The 13,762-nt window shown below is 44.0% G+C and overlaps 1 protein-coding gene and 1 long non-coding RNA gene across 2 annotated transcripts in view; both read right to left on the bottom strand.

The window, feature by feature from the left end:
• LOC137640299 (uncharacterized) overlaps window positions 1-13,762 on the bottom strand; it is a 329,826-nt gene that overhangs the window by 219,769 nt on the left and 96,295 nt on the right. The gene's annotated exons all lie outside the window — the stretch shown is intronic.
• Window positions 1-13,762, bottom strand: part of LOC137640295 (GA-binding protein subunit beta-1-like) — a 65,349-nt gene that overhangs the window by 29,130 nt on the left and 22,457 nt on the right. The window contains exons 7-8 of the mRNA XM_068372923.1: window positions 2,142-2,208; window positions 1,573-1,704 (exon numbers count right to left, since the gene is read on the bottom strand). Coding sequence (XP_068229024.1) covers window positions 1,573-1,704; window positions 2,142-2,208 — 199 coding nt within the window. The remainder of the gene's footprint in view (window positions 1-1,572; window positions 1,705-2,141; window positions 2,209-13,762) is intronic.

Raw genomic sequence — 13,762 nt, 5'->3', positions numbered from 1 at the left:
GGCCAGGCAATGGCTGCCGATGACTCGGCAGATACAGCTATAGGCTCCCTCAAACCCCCCATCCTTAGCTCACAAGGATAGTGAGGTTGCAGCGATCAAAGAAACTAACGAGTCTGAGCAGGACTGGAACCCCAGTCTGGCAATCACCAGGCAAGGACACTACCACCAGGCCACCACTACCCCAGTGATGTAAATGAGTGCCTGGAAGGACATACAGTAAACACATGTACACATGTACATGTAGTGTAAATGTAAATGTTATCGATACCGATGGAAGCTATAGATGTCACTTGCTTAATAACTTTCGAAATTTGTAAGATGGCATATATTATAGTGATGTTAATAAAAACATTATTTGGAATAAAAAGACTCATGATGTAAAAGACAATTACATTAACACTAACGATAGCATTAAGAATCACTTTATATATTTTCTATAATCTATAAAGTTGTAAAACTATTTTAGTATGTTAACAATTCATTTATTATTTCTTTTGTTTCTGATCTGCTAAATTAACAAAGAGATCATTAAACCGTCTGGTGACCTCAGCCGTGGTAAAATCGCTGACAGGCTCATGAGAGTAAATAAAATATAAGACTGCTTGCCATTTCTGCAAGGGTAGATAAGTGATATGTTGGCTTCAAACTTTTGATACCAAGATAATCAGTTTAAAATAACTTTAACACTAAGAACACGGCTGAAAAATGTCAAGAAGTTAAAAAGTTATTCAGTCATCACAGTAGACCGAATGGACCGAGGCACGCTTGGTTTTCAACTATTGAAAGCCCCCCTCTCTTCCCTGTCGGAGTTGTAATCGTCATGTATTAGCTCAAGAATTACCAGGGTTATCATAGTAGGTTTGGATCAAATGAATGATAACTTTTTCAATAAGCCATTTGCGTTTTTGCCTTCGAAACAAACTTAGTAGAAAAAAAATTGACACAAGTGTAAAGCATTATAAAATTCCATCTAGTAAAATGATATGAAAGATGTAGTCTCAGGATACACCAGGTTAATGTAACTGCATCATCCTACACAGAAGTAAGGTTGGATATGATTATTGGGATTGTAACCAACAACCATATTTAGTCACTATCTAAACTTAACCAGACACAAAAATAAACTTAGAGATAAAAAATCAGAGCCATTAACCCTTTTACCCCCAGGCTCTTTGGAAATTTCCAACCCTTAACCCCCAAGGGGTTATTTTTTTCCCAGCACATTTTGCAGTATATATTTTCTAAATTGCTCTAACAGCCTTAATTTTTGTCATAGAGAAGTCAGGTTGGTCTCATTCTCTTGGAAAATGCCTGAATTTTCTCAAAAAAAATTATCAAAAATATGTAAAAAAAAAAAATTTATAGCATTTTTTTGCAAGGACGTACCGGTACGTCCATGGGGGTAAAGGGATGAGTTTTGTGAAACGTACCAGTACGTCCTTTGGGGGTAAAAGGGTTAAGACTACAATGCCAAACTGTCACAATAAAACAGATTAAGGTTGCTAACCTATTAGTGTTACATTACGAAATGTTAATATTTTGCAATAAATATAAAAACTGCAAAACACCCACCTCTTCTTCGTACTCTTGCTCTTCTTCCGTACAGACCTCCTCTGTCTTACAAACGACAGGATCATGAATCATGTCTAAGGAAATTGAATCAACAGCCACAGCATCTTCTCCCTCATCTAAGCTTAAGCCACCCTGTTAAGACATTGACAGTAATATGACAGAGAGTAAGAAAGATAATCTAATAAAAAGCAAAAATTAAAAACTATACAACTCAATTTTGCTACACAAGTTCAGACTTGATGTTGAACAGGCAGACAGAAGCCTCTTTTATAGTTATGAAAGACCTATTTCAATGTTGTTACTGTTTTTAAAATATGTCATTTCAATTGTTAATTAGTGTATTCTCTTGTTTATTTATTTTTCCCAGTTGGAGCCGTTGGGCTTATAGGTTCCTGCTTTTCCAACTACGGTTGTAGTTTAGCTAGCAATAATAATAATAATAATAATAATAATAATAATAATGATATAGCAATAGTACAAAATGCTACTACTAACAGCAGATCTTTAAGTAGTTTAAAATGAAATATCTCCGCATCAGACCACACAAAGCGTGTTCTCTTCTTCCTTACCTGAAGTAGGGAGATGATATGTTTGTGCCCATTTTCTACAGCCAGGTGAAGTGGAGTCTTATGGAATCTGGAAACATGAAAGACAATGTTAATTTTACTTCTAAGTACTGTCAAGATAAAAACAGACAAAAATCTACTATCATAATGTAATCAGTTTACATTTACATTAAAATGATATTTTCAATTTAAAATAAATTTTTGAATATACTTACCCGGTGAATATATAAATAGCTTACGTCTCCAACTGTCGACAGATTCCAAAAACTCGCGAGCGATCGCCATGAAGGTTGCTGGGTGTGCCCACCAGCGCTGACTATTGGCCAGATACCGCATATACTTCTCAACCAAACCAGTTCTTCTCAGTCCGTAGGGTCTCTATCGGGGAGGAAGGGAGGGCCTTTAATTATATATATTCACCAGGTAAGTATATTCAAAAATTTATTTTAAATTGAAAATATAATTTTTAAATATTAAACTTAGCCGGTGAATATATAAATAGCTGATTCACACCCATGGTGGTGGGTAGAGACCAGTATTAAAACAATAAAGGCGTATATGCTCAAGAGTTTTTGACAAATATTCAAAAAAACAAACTTAAGTATAGGTACCTGATAAGGAAGCTGACTCTGATGATCACTCTGCCTCATTAGTCCGCTATCCTCACGAAGCCCAGCGATCCTCTCAGGATGCTGAAAGACTCCCAGAAGCTGCTATAACCAGGGTGAACACCCCTACAACAGGACCTCATCAATACCCTTAATCTGGGCGCTCTCAAGAAACAATATTTTGACCACCCGCCAAATCAAAAGATTGCGAAAGACTTCTTAGTCTCCCGTACAACCCAAAACAAGATTAAAATTTCAAGAGAAGATTAAAAGGATATTGGGATTAAGGGAATGTAGTGGTAGAACCTTCACCCACTACTGCACTCGCTGCTACGAATGGTCCCAACGTGTAGCAGTCCTCATAAAGAGTCTGGACATCTTTCAAGTAATATGAAGCAAACACCGACTTGCTTCTCCAAAAGGTCGCGTCCATAATACTTTTAAGGGATCTATTTTGTTTAAACGCTACTGAAGTTGCTATCGCTCTAACTTCATGAGCCTTGACTTTAAGCAAATTACGATCCTTCTCACTTAAATGAGAGTGTGCCTCTCTAATCAATAGTCTAATAAAATAAGACAACGCATTCTTCAACATGGGTAAAGAGGGCTTTTTAACGGAGCACCATAAAGCCTCTGAAAAACCTCGCAGCGGTTTAGTTCTGGATAAATAAAATTTAAGAGCTCTAACGGGGCAAAGCACTCTTTCAACTTCATTCCCTACAATCTCAGATAGACTGGGGATTTCAAATAATTTAGGCCAAGGATGAGACGGAAGTTCATTCTTGGCCAAGAAACCAAGTTGAAGAGAACATACTGCTTTATTAACGGAGAAGCCGATATTCTTGCTAAAAGCATGTATCTCACTAACCCTTTTCGCAGAAGCCAAGCTCACCAAGAAAAGTGTCTTGAGGGTAAGATTCTTCAGGGAGGCTGAATTTAATGGTTCAAACCTGTCTGACATAAGGAACTGTAAGACCACGTCCAAGTTCCAAGCAGGAGTAGAAATATGACGCTCCTTGGGAAGTCTCGAAAGACTTAAAAAGGTCTTGAAGATCTTTGTTATTAGAAATATCCAAATCTCTATGCCTGAAAACAGAAGCTAACATGCTTCTGTAGCCTTTAATGGTAGACGCAGAAAGGGAGCGACCGTTTCTCAGATAAAGCAGAAAATCTGCAATCTGCGCTACAGAGGTACTGGAAGAGGAAATAGAGGAGGACTTGCACCAGTCTCTAGCCCTCGCGATCGCTCTAGCTGCCTCCTTCGAAAACCCTCGAGCTCTAGAGAGTCTTTCGATAGTCTGAAGGCAGTTAGACGAAGCGCCGGGAGGCCTTGATGAAATCTCTTTACGTGAGGCTGTCGCAAGAGATCCATCCGCAACGGCAGACTTCTTGGAATGTCTACTAGCCATAAAAGTACCTCTGTGAACCACTCTCTCGCGGGCCAGAGGGGAGCAACCAACGTCAACCTGGTCCCTTCGTGAGAGGCGAACTTCTGAAGCACCTTGTTTAGGATCTTGAAAGGTGGAAATGCATAGACGTCTAGGTGAGACCAGTCCAGAAGAAAAGCGTCTATGTGGGCCGCCTCTGGATCTGGAACCGGAGAGCAATAAGTCGGGAGCCTCTTTGTCAAAGAGGTCGCAAAGAGATCGATGGTGGGTCGACCCCAAGTCATCCATAGTCTCTCGCACACATCCTTGTGGAGCGTCCACTCCGTAGGAATCACCTGTCCTCTTCGACTGAGACAGTCCGCTAAGACATTCAACTCCCCTTGGACGAATCTCGTCAAAAGAGAAATGTTTCGATCTTTTGACCAAGTGAGAAGGTCCCTTGCGATGACGAAAAGAGAGTGGGAGTGAGTGCCTCCTTGCTTCGAGATGTAAGCCAAGGCCGTGGTATTGTCTGCATTCACCTCCACCACCTTGTTTCGAACCAGACTCTCGAAACTCCTTAACGCTAGATGGACTGCTAAAAGCTCTTTGCAGTTTATGTGAAGACTCCTCTGGTCTGCGGACCAAAGACCCGAGCACTCCAGATTGTCCAGAGTCGCCCCCCAACCCAAATCCGATGCGTCTGAAAACAACACATGGTTTGGGTTCTTGACTGCCAGAGAAAGACCTTCCCGAAGTCTTATGTTGCTGTCCCACCAAGCTAGACAAGTCTTGACTGAATCGGAGATTGGAATCGAGACCGTCTCTAAACCCTTCTCCTTGTTCCAATGGATGTCTAGGTGAAACTGGAGAGGGCGTAGGTTGAGTCTTCCTAGAGAGATAAACTGCTCCAGCGACGAAAGAGTCCCTAGGAGGCTCATCCAAACTCTCACAGAGCAACTGTTTTTCTCTTGCACGAGACGGACTTTGAGCAAAGCCTGCTCGATCCTGTTGGCAGACGGAAAAGCCCAAAAGACTCGACTCTGTATCTCCATCCCCAAATAGAGAATGGTCTGGGATGGAGTCAGTTGCGACTTCTCCATGTTCACCAGGAGACCTAACTCTTTGGCTAGGTCCAAAGTCCACTGTAAGTCCTCTGATATAATATGCAAGAGGTTGCAGTGATTAAAAGACAGGTCTTGATGGCTTGGGTGCTGGGTAGAGACTGCCCTTTATTCATAGCTACATGGGACTACATGATACCACATCCCCCTTATCACATACAAAGAATTGATTACACATAATAACTAATCTGGCATATAAGTACAAAGAGATAAACGATGAAAGTTCCATATTCAAACGTATTCCATTGTTTTCATCCCTTCACAATAAACATGCATAGTACAATTTGTGATTGTGGATAGTAATATAAACATAATAGCTATTATCTTTGCAGACTTTGGTCCGAATAGTGTTGGTTACAGCAGGGCAGTCATAAATATGAAAATAAATGGCAAATTATATTTCTTTTTTTTTTTTTTTTTTTTTGATGCAAAGAACAACAACACCTAAAATATATTGAAACAAAATGGAAACCTGATACACATGTAACGAGTGTTCGAAATGGAGCCTGTTCTCCAGTCCGAGACTCGTAAATTTTCAAATAAAATTAATTATTCTGGATCACTTATCAGTCCTGAGACTGATAACTTTTCTTGAGTTTCAAACTCTGGTAACGACCTCTCAGAATTTTCGGTCATGAAACGAGGGGGGTGGGAGTTGTATATTATTATTTAACTTAACACTTTATGGGAATTTACGGTATGTGACCGCGTTACTTTCAATATATCTGGATGGGGTTTTCACCAGCCGGCCTGACTTGGTATACACCGCTGTCTGGTCTGTAGTGCTATCACTAGTTGCGGGTCTTTGGTGGGTTATTTCGGTCTCACTAGGTGGCGGCAGCGATATATCGGCGGGTCGTGGTGGAGGCTGTGCTGATGATGTTGGAGCCTGCTGCCGGGTGTTGGGCGGTTCTGAGGCACGCTCCGTTTTGGGCTTCCACAATGTATGATTGGGGTTCTTCTGACTTACGTACCACTCTGCCTGGCACCCATGTGTGGCAGGCCTTGTCGAATATTCGGACTGGTTGTTCGGGTTGGAGGTCTGTGAAGTGCCGTTGTGTCCGATTTGGTCCTAGGCGGTCCTGGAGGTGGTTGCGGGTCGTGATGTGTGCGAGATGTGGTTCGTATCTGCCTGGTAGGTCAGTGGTCACATTGCGACCAAACATGAGCTCTGCGGGGCTGGTTGTCTTATTGTCGATCGGGGTGGCCCGTAAGTGGAGTAATGCAGTATGCATATCACCGCCTGTCTCAAGGCATTTTTTGATAATCGCCTTGCATGTTCCAACTGCGCGCTCCGCGAGGCCATTGGACTGAGGGCAATGTGGGCTTGATGTGATGTGCTCAATACCCCAGGCTTTTGTGAAGTCCCTCATGGCTGCTCCCGTGTATTGAGGTCCGTTGTCTGAGACCAGGGTTTTGGGGCATCCGAACAGCGAACACAGGAATTTGAGGTGGTTGGCCACACTTTCAGATGACAGGTTTTTTAGTTCGGTGACTATCGGGAACTTTGTGAAATAATCAGTTGTGATCAGATATGTCTTGTGGCCAATTTGGAAGATGTCCGAAGCGACTTTGAACCAGGGCATTGGGGGAATGTCATGATGCGTGGTTTCACTAGGACTTTGCTGGGGCTGGTACTTCTGGCATATGTCACATGCCCTGACCTTGTCCTCTATATCCTTTGCAATGTTGGGCCAGAATACACACTCCCGTGCCAGGGCTTGTGTTTTTGTGATCCCTTGGTGGGACCGGTGGAGCTGGTCCAGTATCCGGCCTCTGACCTCTTTGGGGATGATAACTTGTCGCCCTTTGAATATGACTCCGTCTTCCACGGCAAGGCATTCTCTGTATGAGAAAAACTGGCGGATATCGGCCATGTGGTGTTCGGAACGTTGTCAGTAGTTGTGAGTCCTCGTGTAGCGGTATACTCCAGTAGCCTGCTTTGGCGTCTAGCTTGGAGAACACTTTCGCTTTGGAGAATACCGGGTTGATCTCTTCTAGAGTGGGAATCTTGTGGGGACATCTTTTGAGGTTTTGGTTGAGCCGCTTGGGGTCCAGGCAGATCCGTAGGCTTCCATCGGGTTTTGTGACATACACAAGGCTGCTACACCAGTCTGTGTGTGCCGTTACGCGTCTGATAACCCCCTCTTTCTCCATAGTGTCAAGCTCGGATTTGATGCGGGGCTTCAGGTGGATACTCACCTTACGGGGCGGATCACAGAAAGGTATCGCGTCATCCTTGAGGTGGAGCATCGCGGGCTCTTTTAGCTTGCCGATACAGTCAAACTGTGCTGGGAATTGCGCTTTTAGTTGTTCGACTGACCAAATAGGGCCTTGTTGGCTTGGTTGCTCAGGTATTCCAGTAACGTCGTTGACATTGATATCCACAATACCAAGTTTTTGGCATGAGGGAGGGCCAAGTATGGCTGGACCAGACACATCAACCACGAAGAACTTTTCTTGCGAGAATGCTGGGTTGCTGAGTTTGCGGACGCTGAGCATTAGTGACCCTAGGCAGGGAATATTGTCGCCACTGTATGATGTTAGTCTTACTGACGGTTCTGGGGATAGTACGAGGCTGGTGGGTGCATCCCCAAACATTTGCTTGTATGTCCGCAAGGGCAGCGTATTGCCACCGGAACCTGTGTCGATTTTGAGTTTCAGGGGCCCATAGGCTAGGGGGTTTTCATGCTTGACCATGAGCTTTGAGAATGCTTCTCGTTTCGGTGCCACTCCTATGTCGGATATCGTTATCATGTCGAAGTTTGGCATATAATCTGTTTCTTCATCAAGATTATGGTTTTCATTAACCATGACTTCGTGTTGCCTGTGGTTAGGAGCCCAATTCGGCCGTCGGTAGGAGCGCCCTCTTGTCTTGCTCTGACGTTGTGTCTGCTGCATGTTGTCTCCTGGCATTGTTCTGCCTCCATCAGTTTTGCGGCACATCTTTTTCCAGTGCCCCTTGATGCCACAACCACTGCATCTGTCATTGTAAGCGGGGCATGACCTTATGGGATGGCTAAGCCCACAGTTCCAGCAGGGGTTGTCCGTGGTTTGTAGTTTGTTCCGTGGCTCGTTGCTTTCCCTTCGAATTGCATCCACGTTGGTATGGCTTGTACTTGTGTTCTCAGAGCTCATCTGTATGGAGCGTAATGATGCCGTGGAGGCCGCAATGGCCTCGTATTCCCGACCTCTCTCTAGAACGTTGCTTACAGCATAGCCCTTCGGTTTAGTTAGGAGTTCTTTCCGAAATTCTTCGAATTGTGTTCGTAGTATGGTCATTTCGATAAGTCGTTCATTGAGTTCTCTGTCTTCAAACTCGCACTTTGTCGCTTTTTCACGGAGTCTGGCCAGGAATTGACTGATTGTTTCAGCAGGTTTCTGTTTGGTATTTGCAAATTCGAGGCGGTGAACTCGGAAATTTATTTTGACCGTTGCATCAATCTCACTTTCAATAAACCTCCATATGTTATGTGGCACACGTTGCTCCTGTTCAGTGAGGCCGCTCGCCAAGATACGCCTCATGCCCTCATCGCCGAGGGCAATATTAATTTTAGTTGCTTGCTTGCCCGGGTCTGTGACTTCCTGGTCTTCGAGGTATAAGTTCATGCGCGCCTTGAATGCACGAAACGACTCGGCCAGGGGCTGGTGAGCCCAGTCCATACTTGGGCATTTAGGCTGGGCCATGATTGGATTTGGTTTCGAGTGTTACACAATAGATAGATAGTGATTGGATTAATAACACAGTTTACGGTTCACAAAGAGAGACATATAATAAGAGTATGGAAATCAATACAAAAATTTGTCACTGGTAGTCGGCACAGTTTTCAGTTTTGTTTACACTGCTGAATGTACGTCGTTGTTTGGCTCATTTTGTGAAGTAGTGCGTGGATAACAATGGCCAAAATACTTGTAAGTAATCTATTCACAACTTTCTTCACTATTCTCACTGTAATCACGGTGCACTAATGTCCATTCTGTGCCATATCCTGACGATATAAGTTATGTACGGTTGTTATCTGGGCCGGTATGAGTCTTTGTCCAGTTGCCGTTGGGTGAAAATGGCGTCATCTGCGGCCGCTGGTAATAAACTTGGGCTGATTATGAGTCCTCTTCTCAGTTATTACGGACAGGAGAGGTATGTAAAGTGTCTCTATGGTCCGGGTTTGTTGATGGAATGGCGTGGGTTGCGTTACCATGCTGCCACCATGATATAATATGCAAGAGGTTGCAGTGATTAAAAGACAGGTCTTGATGGCTTGGGTGCTGGGTAGAGACTGCCCTTTATTCATAGCTACATGGGACTACATGATACCACAGCGATGACGGGACGACGCCCTGAGTAACCAGTCGTCCAAATACAGGGAGGCTCTGATCCCCGATAAATGTAGGAACTTCACTACATTCCGCATGAGCCTCGTAAAAACAAGAAGAGCAGGGCTGAGGCCGAAGCACAGTGCTCGGAATTGATACACCACCTTCCTGTACACAAACCTCAGAGAATGTTGAGAATTTGGATGTATTGGAATGTGGAAGTACGCATCCTGCAGGTCGAGAGAGACCATCCAGTCTCCCTCTCTGACCGCTGCTAAAACGGATTTGGTGGTCTCCATCGTGAATTTTGTTTTTACAACAAACACGTTGAGAGCACTTACATCCAGCACTGGCCTCCAACCTCCTGTGTTCTTCGGAACCAGGAAGAGACGGTTGTAAAAACCTGGGGATTGAAGGTCCGAGACTTTCCAACAACAGAGACACCTGAAGATGCAACGCCTGTCTCTTTGTCTCCTCTCGATACCTGGGAGAGAGGTCTATTGGAACTTTCACAAGAGGTGGTCTTCGTACAAAAGGAATTTTGTAACCCTCCTTCAGCAACAAAACAGACTCCCGGTCTGCACCCCTCTTCTCCCAGGCCTGCCAGAAGTTGGTCAATCTGGCCCCTACTGCTGTCTGAGGACGTGGGCAGTCAGACTCTGCCACGTGAGGATTTAGATCCTCTCTTCTTACCTCGTTTGCTATCGGCACGAGAGCCTCCCCTACTGGGAGCTCTGCCACGAAAAGGCGGGATAAACCTCACCGCTGGCGTGTCAAACTTGGGTCTGCTGACATGAGAAGACGAAGGCAAAACCTTACGAGCAGACGTGGCCATTAAATCATGCGTGTCCTTCTGAGATGCTGCGATATCTCTAATAAGCTGTTGAGGGAACAAAGTAGAAGATAAGAGAGCAAAAAGAAGTCCTGACTTCTGACAGGGAGTAACCCCTGCAGAAAGAAAAGAACACAGAGTCTCTCTCTTCTTAAGAACTCCTGCTGTGAACGTAGCCGCCAGTTCATTAGAGCCATCCCTTATTGCCTTGTCCATGCAAGACATTATCTGAATAGAGACATCCCCGTCCGCTGAAGAGACCTTCTTACTTAAGGCTCCCAGGGACCAATCCAAAAAATTGAAAACCTCGAAGGCACGGAAAATTCCTTTAAGGAGATGATCCAGATCTGTAGAGGACCAGCAAACCTTCGAGCGTCTCATGGCTAGACGACGACGAGAGTCTACAAGGCTTGAGAAGTCTCCCTGGGCAGAGGCAGGCACCCCCAAGCCGAGAACTTCTCCCGTGTCATACCAGACGCTCGTACGAGAAGCCAATTTGAAAGGGGGAAAGGCAAAAGAAGACTTCCCTAAACCTCTCCTGGTCATTAACCAGTCTCCCAACAAACGCAAGGCTCTCTTAGAAGAGCGAGAGAGAACCAACTTCGTAAACGACGGAGTCGAATAAGTCATGCCTAACGTGAATTCAGACAGCGGTGAACGTGGAGCCGCAGTAACAAAATGATCGGAAAAAAGATCCCTAAAGATAAGCATAATCTTTTTAAAGTCAAGGGATTGCTGGACAACCCTAGACTCGTCTCCATCTGAAGGGATCCCCAAAGGAACATCAGCAGGAAGGGGATCAACAACTTCCTCATCCGAAGGAACATCATCCGACAAAGGCAAAGTCTTGCGACACGGAGAAAACACAGCATGCCGTGGCAGCAACGATTGACAGGCCACATCTATATGCGAAGGAGCCGCAGCAAAAGTCGAGGGAACGACGTCACGTCGAGACTGCAAAGACTGAAGGTCTAGAGGCTGAAAAACAACACCAGACTGTGGCGACTGACGTTCGACGTCACGTCGGGACTGCGGTGACTGCTGCTCAACGTCACGCTGTGACTGCGGAAATTGAAGTTCAACGTCACGTAACTGACGCGACTGACGAGGAACACGATCAGAATCACGTTTAACAGCACCGCTAACATTAGCGCTAACGTCAAAACGACGAGACTAATCTCGCTTAGGAGGTTGAAGACCTGCGTCACGCTTGCTGGACTGACGAACCGCAAGCAAAGGATCTTTACGAACCTGGTCATGATCATAAACTTCTATTAAGGATGAAAGTTTCAACTGCATGTCTTGTAAGACACTCCACTTAAGGTCAACAGGAGTCGAAACGGGCCGTGACGTCGGCAACGTCTGTGCATGCAAGTCATCGCACCGAACGAGACTCTCGAACTCAACGTCACGTTTACGCTTAACAGGAGAACAGTCATCCGATGACTGAATACGGTCAGAGCTGTCCCAATGACTACAGCCAGGACGCTGGACCTGTGCTGAAGGGACCGACTTGCGTTTCAAAGGTCTTGAAACCTTACGCCAAGGCTTCTTATGAGACGAATCATCGGAAGACGAGGAGAACTTTGTTTCTCCCGTCTTATGGTAAGGACGCGCTTGAAGAGCAACGTCTGATACCTTTGAGGGAATGTCTGTACGTTGGTTTACACCTCTCACTCCCTTAAGTCCTACGACATTCCTTCTCCCTGGTGCAGGGGAGCTTGAAAGAGGTCTCGGACTAGGCAAGTGACAAGCACGAACAGACGAACCCTCCATCAAAACACTAAACACATTTGAAGCACTTTCCACTTTACCACTTTGACCCTTTAAAATTTTAAAGTCGGACATAAGCTGGTTCCTGTCCGAGGCCAAGGATTCGACCTTCTCACCCAACGCTTGAATGGCCAATAACATCTCACGCATAGAAGGTTCATTAGTACCAATAGGGGGTTCTGAAACTACCACTACAGGAGAAGGATTAGGTTCAGGGGCATGGGAAGAGGAAAAATCTATAGATCTAGAAGAGCTTCTTCTCACCCTATCTCTTTCAAGTTTCCGAGTATATTTCTCATACTCCAACCACTCGAATTCCGATAAAACAATACATTCCTCACATCGATCCCCTAATTGACAAGATTTACCACGGCAATTAGCACAAACAGTATGAGGATCGAGGGAAGCTTTAGGAAGACGTTTATTACAGCCTTCGCACATTTACGATAGACAGGAGAAAGGTCAGCCATTATGAAAATCTCAAGGAAAATCCAAAAGAAAGCCAAGTTCAGCAACAATAATCAAAAAAGGGTTTCAAGAGTGTTATCAAAGAAAACCAACACAGCGAAAGCAATAAAACCAAGAACAAGTACTTCACCAATCGGTAGAAACTTGAGGTTTAGCGCGAGCGGAACCAATGCTGTCACTACCACCGACAGAGAAGAACTGGTTTGGTTGAGAAGGATATGCGGTATCTGGCCGATAGTCGGCGCTGGTGGGCACACCCGGCAACCTTCATGGCGATCGCTCGCGAGTTTTTGGAATCTGTCGACCGTCGGAGACGTAAGCTATTTATATATTCACCGGCTAAGTTTAATATTTAAAATTAAATTTTCTCATTGCCTGTTAAGTACCATATTTTCTCATTGTCAGTTAAATACCCATATTTTCTCATTGTCTGTCAAGTGCCCATATTTTCTCATTGTCAGTCAAATACCCATATTTTCTCATTGTCTGTTAAGTACCCATATTTTCTCATTGTCTGTTAAGTACCCATATTTTCTCATTGTCAAGTACTCATATTTTCTCACTGTCTGTCAAGTACCCATATTTTCTCATTGTCTGTTAAGTACCCACATTTTCTCATTGTCAAGTACCCATATTTTCTCACTGTCTGTCAAGTACCCATATTTTCTCATTGTCAAGTACCCATATTTTCTCACTGTCTGTCAAGTACCCATATTTTCTCACTGTCTGTCAAGTACCCATATTTTCTCACTGTCTGTCAAGTACCCATATTTTCTCATTGTCTGTTAAGTACCCATATTTTCTCATTGTCAGTTAAGTACCCATATTTTCTCATTGTCAAGTACCCATATTTTCTCATTGTCAAGTACCCATATTTTCTCATTGTCTGTTAAGTACCCATATTTTCTCATAGTCAGTTAAGTACCCATATTTTCTAATTGTCTGTTAAGTACCCATATTTTCTCATTGTCAGTTAAGTACACATATTTTGTCATTGTCTGTTAAGTACCCATATTTTCTCATAGTCAGTTAAGTACCCACATTTTCTCATTGTCTGTTAAGTACCCATATTTTCTCATTGTCAGTTAAGTACCCATATTTTCTCATTGTCTGTTAAGTACCCATATTTTCTCATTGT

The sequence above is a fragment of the Palaemon carinicauda genome, chromosome 4, assembly GCF_036898095.1.
Source record: "Palaemon carinicauda isolate YSFRI2023 chromosome 4, ASM3689809v2, whole genome shotgun sequence".
In the NCBI taxonomy this organism is placed as follows: Eukaryota; Metazoa; Arthropoda; class Malacostraca; order Decapoda; family Palaemonidae; genus Palaemon; species Palaemon carinicauda.
Note: the sequence above shows the minus strand (reverse complement) of the source record. Positions and strands in the feature narration are given on the sequence as shown.